The sequence below is a fragment of the Oncorhynchus nerka genome, linkage group LG18, assembly GCF_034236695.1.
Source record: "Oncorhynchus nerka isolate Pitt River linkage group LG18, Oner_Uvic_2.0, whole genome shotgun sequence".
Classification (NCBI taxonomy): domain Eukaryota; kingdom Metazoa; phylum Chordata; class Actinopteri; order Salmoniformes; family Salmonidae; genus Oncorhynchus; species Oncorhynchus nerka.
Window position 1 is genome coordinate 20,242,844 of NC_088413.1, and position 17,085 is coordinate 20,259,928.

The 17,085-nt window shown below is 46.7% G+C and overlaps 1 protein-coding gene across 1 annotated transcript; it reads left to right on the plus strand.

The window, feature by feature from the left end:
* The first annotated feature begins 1,212 nt into the window (after nucleotides 1-1,212).
* On the plus strand, nucleotides 1,213-15,507 carry LOC115122854 (fatty-acid amide hydrolase 2-A-like). The gene is made up of 12 exons (XM_065003313.1): nucleotides 1,213-1,555; nucleotides 2,643-2,725; nucleotides 2,909-3,045; nucleotides 3,531-3,740; nucleotides 4,408-4,527; nucleotides 10,417-10,476; nucleotides 11,114-11,168; nucleotides 12,010-12,058; nucleotides 12,867-12,986; nucleotides 13,090-13,201; nucleotides 13,993-14,181; nucleotides 14,359-15,507. Exons 1-12 carry the CDS (start codon nucleotides 1,364-1,366, stop codon nucleotides 14,586-14,588), a joined length of 1,557 nt encoding a protein of 518 aa, XP_064859385.1. The 5' UTR covers nucleotides 1,213-1,363; the 3' UTR covers nucleotides 14,589-15,507.
* Nucleotides 15,508-17,085: the final 1,578 nt, after the last annotated feature.

The window sequence follows — 17,085 nt, forward strand, 5'->3', positions numbered from 1 at the left end:
TGACATCATTCCTTACGAAGAAATAGCAAGCATGTTTTAAACAGTCTGTTTGAGATACAAGTTTGAGATGGAGACATATTTTTATTAAGACATATTTTTTCTCCAATTTATGCTTTGGCCACAAATTCGAGTAAAGAATGAGTCAACAACATTATTTGGGTCGAAGTTAACAGAATATTAACTTTGTGAGATTTTCACTGGACAGGTGTTCATTTATTGGTTTTTAACTTTATTGTTATCCAAAGCAACACGAGTGGAAACCATTGAAGGAGCAAAGCTGCACAGATGTTCCATGGCTCATCACATTCACATTGTTCTGTGTCTGTATGGTTAGTTTTCTGTCAGTGGAGGCTGGTGGGAGGAGCTATAGGAGGACAAGCTCATTGTAATGGCTGGAACGGAATTGTGGTCCCGCCTCCTGCCTCTCTATTGGATGGTTTGTCTATCATTCAAGAAATGCAGGCTAATGAGAGATTGCTATTGGTGCTTGATAACCATTACAGGCAGCTCACTCATCAGTAAAGATCAAGACCAAAGGATAATGCAATGTGTTGTTTTTTTTACTTTAGACATTTCCACAAATGAATAACTGTATTTTGAGCAGCCTATTCCTTCCTACTGCATGTTTGACAAGTAGGCCTTCAAATGAAAGGTTAAAAAACAGTCCAAATTCCTAAATAGTGCGTGTCTGCGTGTGTGTACTGTCTCTGCGGGTCTGAATGTAGGAAGCTGAAGCGTTGGACTGGGATGTTTGCTGCCATCTAGTGGTAGTAAACGGAACAACGACACTGCAAAGACAGCGCTTGCTGCTACAATAAACTGCTGTATAACAATGCAATGTAATTGTTTCACTGTGTAGTTTCAGCAGATAAGACCGTTTTCATTGTGATTGTGCCCTGACAACAACAAAAAATTGCAGTTTTGAGAAGTGCAGTAACTGCAGTCGACTGTGGTATTTTGGACGCAGTAATTGCTGCGTTCAACTGCAGTTGATAACTGCATTGTACTGCAGTTCTACTGCACTCTAATTGCAGTTACACTGCAAAATTACTGCAGTAAAAAAAGTGTTTTATGCATACTGTAGTTATACTGCACTCTGACTGCAGTCTTTCTTCCGTAGCGGTGATATAACATATCTGATTGTATGGGGTCCCCTACGGAAATTCCGGTTAACTTTCATGCAAGAACTGAGTCTGACATAACACCTGCAGCTAGCAGAGGCAGAGGTTCATTTTATTACAGCACCCCGTTGCATTCTGGGAGAGTGGATAGAGACTGAGCAGTGGATCTTTTTTAGTAGTACGGCAATTTCTGGCACCCGAAATCTCATGTCGAAATAGCTAGTCTTCCGCTATCGGTAGTAATGGCGCTGACACGGTTCGAACGGTTCCTGGCCTCGATACTGCGGGTAGCGGTCGGGATGCTGTTTGCCGTCTTCCAGCTGCTCGTTCAGCGGCGCGGAGCCGACAGGTCGGTGAGGAGGCTCCCACCAATCACCAACCCACTGTTGAGGGTCCCCGCGATGCGGCTCGCCCGCATGATTCGACGGAGAGAGGCAGGTGAACTTTATTAAAGTGTTGTTAGGTAGTTAAATGCCACCCGGTAGATCGTGACATAACGTGTAGTCATATAGAAATGTCCGGGGTAAATGAAGAACTGCCAGTTGCTTGTTTTATTATGCATCGTAGCTCGGAATGTTTAGGGAAGAGAAAGATGCTGCAAGGTGACTCGGTGGCACTGACGAATGCTGGGATATGTAGGCTAGTAATAACTCACGACAGTAGTTTACTGACATAGTAGTTTACTGTACTTCGTACCTAATAGTAGTTGTATTACTATGGGCCTACTTGAATAAAGTAGTCTATTGAATTAGCATTTCATATAAAATACATTCAAGTTGGTTGTGTTTTCAAACACATCCTGTCACATCCCAGAATATATACTGTAGTTTGATTCTCTATTCCATACAGGTCTCTGTTCAAAAGCAGTACACTACATAATAAGGTACCAGTTGGGACACAAATTTGTGTGGCTTTTGATGGTTGAGCCGGGCTCCCTGTTGAGAGGGATTTACTTCTAGAACGTAAACAATAGTGGCAGGGGGCCACGTCGAGCCACCGGAGGGGACTTTACTTCACCTGCACAAAGGTCACTGTAGTCAGAGGAGGCTACATCCCAAATGGCAACTGGTAACCTATATAGTGCACTACTTTTGACCAAGGCCCATAGGGTTCTGGTTGAAAGTAGTGCACTATAAAGGGAATAGGGTGCCATTTTGGGATAGAGACAGAGACAATAGGAACTCTTTCCCCGACTCCCGTTCTCTCTCTGCTATGTAACGTTACAGTGCTTTGAACATCTGGAAAATGTCACTATACATCCTGCCAATTGTTCTCTCAGAATAGCTTTTAACAGTGTTTCCAGCATACGAGAATAGACATATTCATCCTAAATATTCACGGTTGTGCTTCTCATTTCTTTTTTGGATTGATCATGTTTGTATCCCAAATAGCACCTTATTCCCTATGCAATGCACTACTTCTGGTCAAAGGTAGTGCACTAACAGGGAATAGGGTGGCATTTGGGGCACAGCATATCTTGATCAATCAGACTAATTTCTATAATTGCCCCTGTTCGCTCAGGTAACCAGTGTGGAGGTGGTACAGACCTACATAGACCGCATCCAAGAGATTAACCCTCTCATCAATGCCATGGTCAAGGACAGGTAAGAGAGAGGGTGTGTGTGTGTGAGATCGAGAGAGGACACCTACTTTCACTGTGCATTTCAAGTCAAGCCACACTCCCATCCTCCCTTTATCTCTTACCTCCTATTCTCTGTCTGTCCCTTCTACCACCCCCCTCTCTATCTCTCTCTCTCTCCCTCCATCCCTCCACCCATCTCTCTCAGGTTTTCATTGGCCCTGCAGGAAGCAGCCCAGGTGGATAAGCTGATAGAGGAGGAGACAGGAGGAGAGGATGTTCTGGAGGACAGGCTTCCTCTACTGGGTGTCCCTTTCACTGTCAAAGAGGCCTTCTCCCTCCAGGGTAGGCTGCTAATGCTACTCCTTCTAATGATGGTTAGAATAGAGTCACTTTATTTCTATGAACCCTGGTACTCTGGCAAACAGGGTCACTGCCCTGACCTGCAGCAGTACTGCTGTCTGTTGTATTTCAATATTTGATGCAACGTTTGGTGCCAATGTATGGAGTCTTGCGTCCAGGGCAGGCTACTAATGCTACTTCTAGTGAGGATAATATGATCAACATGGCCAATACCTGACCTGTAGTTGTGCCTCTGTGCTGCAATCAGTGTTCTTTCCCCACTGGTTGTCCTTGATGCAACGTTTGTTGCTAAAGTCTTATCTGTCTCTGTGCCATTTCCTCACTCTCAAGGTCTAAACCTGCTGAAATTGGAAACCTACTGAACTACTACAGTTGAAATAAAAGCCTTGTTTGTTCCAATGCCTTGTTCACTGTCCCCATTTACTATCCCTCTCCCTCTTTTGCCCCTCTCTCTCTTTTCTCCCCAGGCATGCCTAACTCCACAGGGCTGGTGTCACGGCGGGGGGTGATTTCGGCAACGGACGCTCCCCCGGTGGCTCTGCTGAAGAGGGCAGGGGCCATTCCTCTGGGGGTGACTAACTGTAGTGAGCTCTGCATGTGGCTTGAGTCCCATAACCACCTGTATGGAATCACCAACAACCCATACGACCTGGAGAGAATACCAGGAGGAAGCTCCGGTTAGTTACACCGCTGTCATTCTCCAATGGAATGGAATGGAAAGGATGGAATCCAATGAAATGGAATGGAAAGGATGGAATCCAATGAAATGGAATGGAAAGGATGGAATCCAATGAAATGGAATGGAAAGGATGGAATCCAATGAAATGGAATGGAATGGATGGAATCCAATGAAATGGAATGGAATGGATGGAATCCAATGAAATGGAATGGAATGGATGGAATCCAATGAAATGGAATGGAATGGATGGAATCCAATGAAATGGAATGGAATGGATGGAATCCAATGAAATGGAATGGAATGGATGGAATCCAATGAAATGGAATGGAATGGATGGAATCAAATGGAATGGAATGGAATGGATGGAATCCAATGAAATGGAATGGCAACAGAATGTTTGGAATACGGTGGAATGGAATGTTTGGAATACGGTGGAATGGAATGTTTGGAATACGGTGGAATGGAATGTTTGGAATACGGTGGAATGGAATGTTTGGAATACGGTGGAATGGAATGTTTGGAATACGGTGGAATGGAATGGAATGGCAACAGAATGTTTGGAATACGGTGGAATGGAGCAGATAATAGAATGTTACCTCTACTGTCAACCTTCAATATATTGTTACTACCATCTAGTATGACCTTTATCTCTCTGTCTCTCTCAGGAGGGGAGGGCAGTATTTTGGGCGGCGGTGGTTCCGTGATAGGGGTTGGCTCTGATGTTGGGGGCAGTATTCGCATCCCAGCATTCTTCAACGGCATCTTCGGCCACAAGCCAACATCAGGTGAGGGCGTCCAGTCTGACACCTGTGTGTGAGTGTTGTGTGCATGGAGGTTTGTATCTGTCCCGTGTTGCAGAGAGACACGTCCTGTGTGTGAGTGTTGTGTGCAGGAGGTTTGTATCTGTCCCGTGTTGTAGAGAGACACGTCCTGTGTGTGAGTGTTGTGTGCATGGAGGTTTGTATCTGTCCCGTGTTGCAGAGAGACATGTCCTGTGTGTGAGTGTTGTGTTCATGGAGGTTTGTATCTGTCCCGTGTTGCAGAGAGACACGTCCTGTGTGTGAGTGTTGTGTGCATGGAGGTTTGTATCTATCCCACGTTGTAGAGGGACACGTCCTGTGTGTGAGTGTTGTGTGCATGGAGGTTTGTATCTGTCCCGTGTTGCAGAGAGACATGTCCTGTGTGTGAGTGTTGTGTGCATGGAGGTTTGTGTCTGTCCCGTGTTGTAGAGAGACACGTCCAGTGTGTGAGTGTTGTGTGCATGGAGGTTTGTATCTATCCCACGTTGTAGAGGGACACGTCCTGTGTGTGAGTGTTGTGTGCATGGAGGTTTGTATCTGTCCCGTGTTGCAGAGAGACATGTCCTGTGTGTGAGTGTTGTGTGCATGGAGGTTTGTATCTATCCCACGTTGTAGAGAGACACGTCCTGTGTGTGAGTGTTGTGTGCAGGAGGTTTGTATCTGTCCCGTGTTGTAGAGAGACACGTCCTGTGTGTGAGTGTTGTGTTCATGGAGGTTTGTATCTGTCCCGTGTTGCAGAGAGACACGTCCTGTGTGTGAGTGTTGTGTGCATGGAGGTTTGTATCTGTCCCACGTTGTGTGTGAGAGGGACACGTCCTGTGTGTGAGTGTTGTGTGCATGGAGGTTTGTATCTGTCCCGTGTTGCAGAGAGACATGTCCTGTGTGTGAGTGTTGTGTGCATGGAGGTTTGTATCTGTCCCGTGTTGTAGAGAGACACGTCCTGTGTGTGAGTGTTGTGTGCATGGAGGTTTGTATCTATCCCACGTTGTAGAGGGACACGTCCTGTGTGTGAGTGTTGTGTGCATGGAGGTTTGTATCTGTCCCGTGTTGCAGAGAGACATGTCCTGTGTGTGAGTGTTGTGTGCATGGAGGTTTGTATCTGTCCCACGTTGTAGAGAGACACGTCCTGTGTGTGAGTGTTGTGTGCATGGAGGTTTGTATCTGTCCCACGTTGTAGAGGGACACGTCCTGTGTGTGAGTGTTGTGTGCATGGAGGTTTGTATCTGTCCCGTGTTGCAGAGAGACATGTCCTGTGTGTGAGTGTTGTGTGCATGGAGGTTTGTATCTATCCCACGTTGTAGAGGGACACGTCCTGTGTGTGAGTGTTGTGTGCATGGAGGTTTGTATCTATCCCACGTTGTAGAGAGACACGTCCTGTGTGTGAGTGTTGTGTGCATGGAGGTTTGTATCTGTCCCACGTTGTAGAGAGACACGTCCTGTGTGTGAGTGTTGTGTGCATGGAGGTTTGTATCTGTCCCACGTTGTGTTGCAGAGAGACACGTCCTGTGTGTGAGTGTTGTGTGCATGGAGGTTTGTATCTATCCCACGTTGTAGAGAGACACGTCCTGTGTGTGAGTGTTGTGTGCATGGAGGTTTGTATCTGTCCCACGTTGTAGAGGGACACGTCCTGTGTGTGAGTGTTGTGTGCATGGAGGTTTGTATCTGTCCCGTGTTGTAGAGGGACACGTCCTGTGTGTGAGTGTTGTGTGCATGGAGGTTTGTATCTATCCCACGTTGTAGAGAGACATGTCCTGTGTGTGAGTGTTGTGTGCATGGAGGTTTGTATCTATCCCACGTTGTAGAGGGACACGTCCTGTGTGTGAGTGTTGTGTGCATGGAGGTTTGTATCTGTCCCCTGTGTTGCAGGAGGTTTGACATGTCCTGTGTGTGAGTGTTGTGTGCATGGAGGTTTGTATCTGTCCCACGTTGTAGAGGACACGTCCTGTGTGTGAGTGTTGTGTGCATGGAGGTTTGTATCTGTCCCGTGTTGTAGAGGGACACGTCCTGTGTGTGAGTGTTGTGTGCATGGAGGTTTGTATCTGTCCCGTGTTGCAGAGGACACGTCCTGTGTGTGAGTGTTGTGTGCATGGAGGTTTGTATCTGTCCCGTTGTTGTAGAGGGACACGTCCTGTGTGTGAGTGTTGTGTGCATGGAGGTTTGTATCTGTCCCGTGTTGTAGAGGACACGTCCTGTGTGTGAGTGTTGTGTGCATGGAGGTTTGTATCTGTCCCGTGTTGTAGAGGGACACGTCCTGTGTGTGAGTGTTGTGTGCATGGAGGTTTGTATCTGTCCCGTGTTGTAGAGGGACACGTCCTGTGTGTGAGTGTTGTGTGCATGGAGGTTTGTATCTGTCCCCGTGTTGTAGAGGGACACGTCCTGTGTGTGAGTGTTGTGTGCATGGAGGTTTGTATCTGTCCCCGTGTTGTAGAGGGACACGTCCTGTGTGTGTGAGACACTCACCAATCTGCTGTCTCTGTAGGATGTAACAGGGCCAGTTCCTTCTAATCGTGCGTGTGGTTGTGTTTAATTGCAGGTGTGTGTGTATTTTAATATTTGGTATGTTATTACTATCCCCATAAGCTGTTGTTAAAGCAACAGCTACTCTTCCTGGGGTTCAACACAGAACATGAAACATGATACAGAACATCGTTAGACAAGAACAGCTCAAGGACAGAACTACAATCATTTAAAAAGGGCACACAGCTTTCATGTCAATACAATACACACAAACTATCTAGGTGAAATAGGGGAGAGGCGTTGTGCCGTGAGGTGTTGCTTTATCTGTTTTTTAAACCAGGTTTGCTGTTCATTTGAGCAACAGAGTTCCATTGAATAATGGCTCTATGTAATACTGTACGCTTTCTTGAATTTGTTGTGGATTTGGGGACTGTGAAAAGACATCTGGTGGCATTTTGTTTTTATATATATTTTTATTTCACCTTTATTTAACCAAGTAGGCTAGTTGAGAACAAGTTCTCATTCGCAACTGCTACCTGGCCAAGATAAAGCGTAGTAATTCGACACATACAACAACACAGAGTTACACATGGAATAAACGAAACATACAGTCAATAATACAGTAGAAAAAATAAAACAAGAAGTCTATATACAGTGAGTGCAAATGAGGTAAGATAAGGGAGTTAAGGCAATAAATAGGCCATGGTGGCGAAGTAATTACAATATAGCAATTACACACTGGAGTGGTAGATGTGCAGAAGATGAATGTGCAAGTAGAGATACTGGGGTGCAAAGGAGCAAGATAAATAAATCAATACAGTATGGGGATGAGGTAGGTAGATAGATGGGCTGTTTACAGATGGGCTATGTACAGGTGCAGTGATCTGTAAACTGCTCTGACAGCTGGTGCTTAAAGTTAGTGAGGAAGATATGAGTATCCAGCTTCAGTGATTTTTGCAGTTCGTTCCAGTCATTGGCAGCAGAGAACTGGAAGGAAAGTCGACCAAAGGAGGAATTGGCTTTGGGGATGACCAGTGAGATATACCTGCTGGAGCGCGTGCTACGAGTGGGTGCTGCTATGGTGACCAGTGAGCTGAGATAAGGTGGGGCTTTACCTAGCAGAGACTTGGAGATAACCTGTAGCCAGTGGGTTTGGCGACGAGTATGAAGCGAGGGCCAACCAACGAGAGCGTACAGGTCGCAGTGGTGGGTAGTATATGGGGCTTTGGTGACAAAACGGATGACACTGTGATAGACTGCATCCAATTTGTTGAGTAGAGTGTTAGAGGCTATTTTATAGATTACATCTCGGAAGTCGAGGACCGGTAGGATGGTCAGTTTTACGAGGGTATGTTTGGCAGCATGAGTGAAGGATGCTTTGTTGCGGTATAGGAAGCCAATTCTAGATTTAATTTTGGATTGGAGATGCTTAATGTGAGTCTGGAAGGAGACTTTACAGTCTAACCAGACACCCAGGTGTTTGTAGTTGTCCACGTATTCTAAGTCAGAGCCGTCCAGAGTAGTGATGCTGGATGGGTGGGCAGGTGCGGGCAGCAATTGGTTGAAGAGCATGCATTTAGTTTTACTTGCATTTAAGAGCAATTGGAGGCCACAGAAGGAGAGTTGTATGGCATTGAAGCTCGTCTGGAGGTTAGTTAACACAGTGTCCAAAGAAGGGCCAGAAGTATACAGAATCTTGTCATCTGCGTAGAGGTGGATCAGAGAATCCCCAGCAGCAAGAGCGACATCATTGATGTATACAGAGAAGAGAGTCGGCCCGATAATTGAACCCTGTGTAGAGACTGCCAGAGGTCCGGACAACAGGCCCTCCGATTTGACACACTGAACTCTGTCAGAGAAGTAGTTGGTAAACCAGGCGATGCAGTCATTTGAGGTCCCAAGGCTGTCGAGTCTGCCAATAAGAATGTGGTGATTGACAGAGTCGAAAGTCTTGGCCAGGTCGATGAATATGGCTGCACAGTAATGTCTCTTATCGATGGCGGTTATGATATCGTTTAGGACCTTGAGCGTGGCTGAGGTGCTGTGGCCAAGATTGAACTGTTTGGCCTGAATGCCAAGAGTCATATATGGAGAAATCTGGCACCATCCCTACAGTGAAGCATGGTGATGACAGCATAATGCTGTGGGGATGTTTTTCAGCGGCAGGGACTGGGAGACTAGTCAGGATTGAGGGAAAGATGAACAGAGCAAGGTGCAGAGAGATCAAAACCTGCTCCAGAGTGCTCAGGACCTCAAACGAGGGCCAAGGTTCACCTTCCAACAGGACAACAACCCTAAGCACACAGCCAAGACAATGCAAGAGTGGCTACGTGACAAGTCTCTGAATATCCTTGAGTGGCCCAGCCAGAGCCCGGACTTGAACCCTATCGAACATCTCTGGAGAGACCTGAAAATAGCTTTGCAGTGATGCTCCCCATCCAACCTGAAAGAGCTTGAGAGGATCTGCAGAGAAGAATGGGAGAAACTCCCCAAATACAGGTGTGCCAAGCTTATAGCGTCATACCCAAGAAGACTCAAGGCTGTAATTACTGCCAAAGGTGCCTCAAAGTATTGAGTAAAGGGTCTGAATACTTATGTAATTCAGATATTTTCATTTTTGTATTTTTTTATACATTAGCAAACTTTTTTTTTTAAACTGTTTTTGCTTTGTCATTATGGGGTATTGTGTGGAGATTGTTGAGGGGAAACCAACTATTTAATCTGGTTTAGAATAAGGCTCTAACGTGACAAAATGTAGAAAAGGTTAAGGGGTCTGAATACTTTCCGAATGCACTGTAAGTTGACTATGTAAACAAGTTGGGATTTTCAACACAATGTTTCTCATCAAAAGAAGAAGTGATGCAGTCAGTCTCTTCTCAACTGTTAGCCAAGAGAGACTGGCAGCATAGTGTTTATATGAGCCCTCTGATTACAATGAGCTACAGCTTAACTAGGTCTTTCTTTGCAACACTTGATTGGACAATAATCAAGATAAGACAAAACTAGAGGCTACAAGACTTCTCCCCGTCTTTACAACCATTGAATCTATATGTTTTGACCATGACAGTTTACAATCTAAGGGAATACCAAGTCATTTAGTCTCCTCAACTTGTTCAACAGCCACACCATTCATTACCAGATTCAGCTGAGGTCTAGAACTTAGGGAGTGATTGGTACTAAATACAAGGCTCTTAGTTTAAGATGTTCAGGACCAGTTTATTACTGGACACCCATTCCTAAACAGACTGCAACTCTTTGTTAAGGGTTTCAGTGACTTCATTAGCTGTGGTTGCTGATGTATATATGGTTGAATCATCAACATACACGTCCTTTGTGTGTTTGTGTGTTTTTTAGCTTGCAGGTGTGTGTGTTTCTGGGTGTTCTACTGATATTGTCCATTATCCTCCCTCTAGACAGGTGTAGTATCTAACGTGGGTCAGTTCTCCTCTCTCTCTGTAGGTGTAGTATCTAACGTGGGTCAGTTCTCTCTGTAGGTGTAGTATCTAACGTGGGTCAGTTCTCCTCTCTCTCTCTGTAGGTGTAGTGTCTAACGTGGGTCAGTTCTCTCTCTGTAGGTGTAGTATCTAACGTGGGTCAGTTCTCTCTCTCTCTCTGTAGGTGTAGTATCTAACGTGGGTCAGTTCTCTCTCTGTCGGTGTAGTATCTAACGTGGGTCAGTTCTCTCTCTGTAGGTGTAGTATCTAACGTGGGTCAGTTCTTCTCTCTCTCTGTAGGTGTAGTATCTAACGTGGGTCAGTTCTCCCTCTCTCTCTGTAGGTGTAGTATCTAACGTGGGTCAGTTCTCCTCTCTCTGTAGGTGTAGTATCTAACATGGGTCAGTTCTCCTCTCTCTCTCTCTGTAGGTGTTGTATCCTGGGTCTGCCCATGCTCAGGTGTAGTGTTATGGGAGTTCTCCAACTCTCTCTCTGTAGGTGTAGTATCTAACATGGGTCAGTTCTCCTCTCTCTCAACATGCACAGATGAACATTGATCTAACGTCTACATGTCCTAATAACACCCAGATATGTTCTCCTCTCTCTCTCTGTAGGTGTAGTATCTAACATGTCTTCTCTCTCTCTGCCTCTCCATCTGCAGGTTGTCCCTGTCGTCTGAGGTGGATCTGAAGAGACTACGGTTCTTCTCTGTAGGTGTCCTCACGATGGAGGCTCTCCTCTGTAGGTGTAGTCCTGTGGGTCGAGGTGTAGTATCCAGCAGCTCTCTCTGTAGGTGTAGTATCTGGCTCAGTTCTCCTCTCTCTCTGTAGGTGTAGTATCTAACATGGGAGTTCTCCTCTCTCTCTCTGTAGGGGTAGTATCTAACGAGGGGTTCTCTCTCTGTCTCTGTAGGTGTAGTATCTAACGTGGGTCAGTTCTCTCTCTCTCTCTCTGTAGGGTAGACAGGGGTCAGTTCTCTCTGGTGTCTCTGTAGGTGTAGTATCTAGCAGTTCTCCTCCTCTGAGGAGGTGTAAGTATCTAACGAGTAGGTGTAGGGGGTCAGTTCTCCTCTCTCTCTGTAGGTGTAGTAGGGAGACAGGGTCAGTTCTCTCTGGTGTCTCTGTTCTTTCTCTCTCTCTGTAGGTGTAGTATCAACAGGGTCAGTTCTCTCTCTCAGAGAGAGGTGTAGTATCTAACAGGAGAGTTCCTCTGTTCTCCTGTCTCTCCTGGCTCAGAGGAGGGTAAGAGTAGAGGTGTAGTATCTAGGGGTCAGTTCCCCGGCCTCGGGGCAGGAGAGTTCCTCTGGTGTCTCCTGTCGACCAGGACCTGCTAGTCCTGGCTCAGAGGAGGGTAAGAGAGAGAGAGAGGGGGAGGAGGGGAGGGAGACAGGAGAGTTCCTCTGGCTCCTCTCTGTACCAGTGTCAGTTGACTACTGTCGAGGTGTAGCAGCTTCTCCTCTCTGCTCAGATCTGGCAGGTTGTCCCTGTCGTCTGAGGTGGATCTAACGGGAGACAGGTGTAGGTTCTTCTCCCTGTCGTAGGTGTTGTATCCAGCAGCCTCCTCTGTACAGGAGAGTTCCTCTGGTGTCTCCTGTCGACCAGCAGCTAGTCCTGGCTCAGAGGAGGGTAAGAGAGAGAGGGGGAGAGGGGAGGGAGACAGGAGAGTTCCTCTGGTGTCTCCTGTCGACCAGCAGCTAGTCCTGGCTCAGAGGAGGGTAAGAGAGAGAGAGAGAGGAGGGAGACAGGAGAGTTCCTCTGGTGTCTCCTGTCGACCAGCAGCTAGTCCTGGCTCAGAGGAGGGTAAGAGAGAGAGAGAGGGGAGGAGGGGAGGGAGACAGGAGAGTTCCTCTGGTGTCTCCTGTCGACCAGCAGCTAGTCCTGGCTCAGAGGAGGGTAAGAGAGAGAGGGGGAGGAGGGGAGGGAGACAGGAGAGTTCCTCTGGTGTCTCCTGTCGACCAGCAGCTAGTCCTGGCTCAGAGGAGGGTAAGAGAGAGAGAGAGAGGAGGGAGACAGGAGAGTTCCTCTGGTGTCTCCTGTCGACCAGCAGCTAGTCCTGGCTCAGAGGAGGGTAAGAGAGAGAGAGAGAGGGGGAGACAGGAGAGTTCCTCTGGTGTCTCCTGTCGACCAGCAGCTAGTCCTGGCTCAGAGGAGGATAAGAGAGAGAGAGAGAGAGGAGGGAGGGAGACAGGAGAGTTCCTCTGGTGTCTCCTGTCGACCAGCAGCTAGTCCTGGCTCAGAGGAGGGTAAGAGCGAGAGAGGAGGGTGAGTTGGAGGAAGAAAGGGGGAGATAGAGCAAAGGAGGTAGAGAGAGAAAAGGAGATAAGAGATGAGGGAAATGGTTGAATCAGGAGAGACAGAGGAAGATTAGAGGATGGAAATAGAGAGAGGCAGGGAGAGAACATTAGAGAATTCAGTGTCACCATGTCTTCCCCAGGTGGTAGAGCGTCTGGAGGCAGACCTGGGGGTCAAAGTTCAGCAGCTGAAGATTCCTCAGCTCAAATACTCCTTCCAGATCTGGAGTGCGATGATGGGAGCCCCGGGGAAGGATGGAAAGGTGTGTATCTATTTGTGTGAGTTTTTGCTTGTCTCTGAGTGATTGGTGAGTGCTTGAATGTATAGTATTGCCTTAATGGTCTATATGCCTGTTCGTCCAACAGCAGCCCACATCGTTTGCAGAGCTGATGTCTGACCATGGGAAGAAGGTGTGGCCTCTATGGGAGATGGCTAAGTGGACTGTGGGACTCTCCAAGCACACCGTGGCTGCTATAGGTGTGTGATTGTTATGTGTTGGTTATGTGATGGTGTGTGATGGTTTAAGGACATGTAGTAGGCCTCCCCTACTTCTCTGTTCCTCCCTCCTTTTCTCTCTCTCCCTTGTCTACTATGTCATGTTGTCTGTCACTGGGGATAATGTTATATTGTCTTTCATTTAACTCCGGGCTCTTGAAAGTGGGGCACATTGTTGTAAATTAAATAACCAGAACTCTTCTCAGTTCTGGTCCTGGTAGAGATGTTTCACTGGTCCCGACCCACGTCAGACTGGGAGTGTGTTGGTACATACAAATGACTGTCCTTTTTCCCTCTCGTTGCCACTCTCTCTCTCTCTCTCTCTCTCTGCCTCTCTACCTCTCTCTACCTCTCTCTCTACCTCTCCTCTCTACCTCTACCTACCTCTCTACCTCTCTCTACCTCGCTCTCCTCTCTCTACCTCTCTCTACCTCTCTCTCTCTGCCTCTCTCTCTCCCTCCTCTCTCTACCTCTCTCTCTACCTCTACCTCCCTCTACCTCTCTCTCTGCCCTCCCCTCTACCTCTCTCTGCCTCCTCTACCTCTCCTCTACTCTCTGCCTCTCTCTACCTCTCTCTCTCTCTGCCTCTCTCTACCTCTACCTCCCTCTACCTCTCTCTCTCCTCTCTCTACCTCTCCTCTCTCTGCCTCTCTCTACCTCTCTCTCTCTCTCTCCTCCCTCTACTCTCTCTCTCTCTCTCTCTCTACCTCTCTCTCTCTCTCTACCTCTCTCTCTCTCTCTCTGCCTCTCTCTCTCTCTACCTCCTCTCTCAGGTCTGGTCCTGGTAGAGATGTTCCAGAGGTCCCAGCCCACCCAGTTCATCCTGCAGCAGAAGGAGTCTCTCCAGAAGGACCTGGAGGAACTGTTGGGGACAGACGGGGTGCTGCTCTACCCCTCTCACCCGCACCTCGCCCCCAAACACCACCATCCCCTCTTCACCCCCTTCAACTTCTCCTACACTGGTCAGTGGTGCTTTATCTAGCTTGGTGTCAGTGGTGGAAGGTAGGCAGTAGTTTGCAGAGCCTCGTATGTTCTTTACCTGGTCAGGAAAATATCTATCCCTAAATGACAGCCATTGCCTGAAGTACAGATCCACATGTTTATCAGCTCTGACACGGTTCCCTTCTCTCATCCCTCAGGTATCTTTAATATTCTGGGTCTTCCGGTGACCCAGTGTCCATTGGGGCTGAGCGCGGAGGGTTTACCCTTGGGACTGCAGCTGGTAGTGGGGAAGCAGCAGGACCGTCTCTCCCTGGCCACCGCTGTGTACCTGGAGAAGACCTTCGGCGGTTGGAGAGACCCGGGGAGCGTCGCCACGGCCACCACCCAGCTAGATACCTGGCGCGGGGCGTCAACGACCGCATCGTGAATATACAGAGATGTTTATTCTGGGATGAATGACAGTCCTAGAAGACAGAGGAATGTATGCACTGACACAGACAGGCAGACACACTCACACTGTCTGTTTGCACATGCCGTCCTGTCAGTCGTCCAGCCTTCTCATTCGTTCTTTAACAACAGACTGTCGCCAGGTTAGTGAGTCACTCGTCCACTACAGTATGTCTGTTGTGTCTTCGTCACAAAGTGCCCTATGCTTGTCCAAAGAGCCTTTATGTGTCCTGTCATTGTGTGTTCCTGGCTTGTGTCCCAAATGACTCCCTATATAGTACACTACATTTGACCAGAGCCCTATTCCCTACATAGTGCCCTACATTTGACCAGAGCCCTATTCCCTTCATAGTGCTCTATATTTGACTAGAGCCCTATTCCCTTCATAGTGCCCTACATTTGACCAGAGCCCTATTCCCTTCATAGTGCACTACTTACATATTGCACTACTATGGGTCCCGGTCAAAAGTAGCGCACTATATCGGGAATAGGGTGCCATTTGGGATACAGGTGGTGACTGTCCGACAGCTATATGTTGCGTCAGGGTTTTGTTGTGTAATGTCCAATAAGGTTTTCTCTCTACACTGTATTTGTCCACCACTAACGAGACGTTGGAACCTGATTGGAGAGAGACGGTATTATGAGAATGTCATGTGTTATGGTGTAGTCCATGTTCAAATGACGGGTAATTGATGGGTGATGTGATATACCACCACGTCTCTTCAATGACTGGCGCTTTTTCAACAAGTTAACGTGATCTACTGTATAAAGACATGTGCATATTATGATCATTTGAAAGGATATCGTTGATAATGTTTCATATTAAATGTCAATGGTTACTGTCCTACAATTATGCCAGAACAAATATTATAATAAAATGTACATTATACTGAGGACAACATTGTATTTCCTAAGTGTGTTTTTGACATTTTCTCTGTGAAACTGACCATTATATTTCCCCGTAGCAGCAATGGTACACTTCAGGCTGGTTTCCCGGACACAGATTAAGCCATTGAGCATGCTTGTAAATCCAAGAGTGTCCTTAATCTGTATCCGGGAAACCGACCAACAATCTCAGAAATGTAGGCTAATCTTTTCTGCTGACAATGTCTTCTTCAATTTGACCACCGGGGGGAGTATATGCTCCAATTACATTTGATCAATAGCATAGTATGTCCGGTGTCATTGCAAAGGTGGTGTGCTGTTCAGATCTATGATTGAAAGAGAAATGGAGAACCTGAGCTAGTCGATTCAGTTTTTGTTTGTGTTCTCAATCAAATGTATTTATAAAGCCCTTTTTACATCAGCTGATGTCACAAAGTGCTATACAGAAACACAGCCTAAATCCCCAAACAGAAAGCAATGCAGATGTAGAAGCACGGTGGCTGGGAAAACGTTGGTTCCTGTGACTAAATCATCACAGATTGGAGTGTTGCGATTCAGAATGAAATCACGCAATGATGTCCTCATTCACCACGCACACACCAGTCCCATAATAGGAATCACTCAGGGCCGTGGATTTATGCCGCCTTCAAAACAACTGGGAACTCAGAATTCTCCGACTTCCGACCTCAGTGCGTTCAAACCAACCGGGTTCAGAAAACAAACGAGCTCCGACTGGGTAAAAATCATTCTAGAGCTCCGACTTTCTGACGTCATGATTTGACCTCGTCTATTTTCCGAGTTCCCAGTTGTTTTGAACGCGGCATTAGAAGTATCTTTCACTTTGAGCTGTCAGACTTTCATGTGCTCATTACAAACTGATGTGGATGGTCGGGGGAATTTGTCATGCTCAGTGAGGTAATGTTTTGCATCCTGGTGGAAGCTATGGTGCTTTTGTTTTGTCCTGTAGCCTAAGGTTTTTATGTGCCAAGGAAAAATGCAGCCTATACAAAAACGCATTGTTTTGAATGTCCACTGACATCCCAACAGTTAAATATGCAATAAAATATATTTTATTCAAATGAGCTTTCAAATTCTGCTACTTGCTTTAATGTCAAAAGAGTATGAATTTGCTTAGAAACCTGACCATATGTTTGAATATCTGCAGTAGTTTGAGCTCGTCATCAGGGTTTTCAGCGAGGGGCACCATTGCTTCAAGTTCCAGCGTGTACAGTAAAAGCAGCAGTGGCACAGTGAAACAGAATAATACAATATTAAAAAGGAAAAAGTGTCATTGCAGTGACACTTCCGCTTCACGTTATTTTCTCTCAGGCCCCGCCCCGTGTGTCGTCCAATCAGAGAGCTCGTTTAGAAGCGCTTCAAGAGAACATTATTATTATGGTTGAGAGATCGACGGCACTGGGAATCAGACCAAGAAACGGATCGAAATACACGGTAGATTTACCGTCGATAGACCATCTGCAGTTATTGTAACGATCGATTATTTTATTGTGACTGTTTTGACCGAGAAGCCAACACAATTCCTACATCATCCGATACTGCTTTGCAAAGACAGGTAAAACCGTTGGATATCC

Excerpts from the sequence above, each read along its gene's own strand:
- LOC115122854 (XM_065003313.1), top strand. The coding sequence starts at position 1,364 with ATGGCGCTGACACGGTTCGAACGGTTCCTGGCCTCGATACTGCGGGTA. Across the intron at positions 2,726-2,908 it reads AATGCCATGGTCAAGGACAG|GTTTTCATTGGCCCTGCAGG; the intron begins GTAAGAGAGAGG and ends CATCTCTCTCAG. Across the intron at positions 11,169-12,009 it reads TGTCCTCACGATGGAGGCTC|TCCTCTGGTGTCTCCTGTCG; the intron begins TCCTCTGTAGGT and ends GTACAGGAGAGT.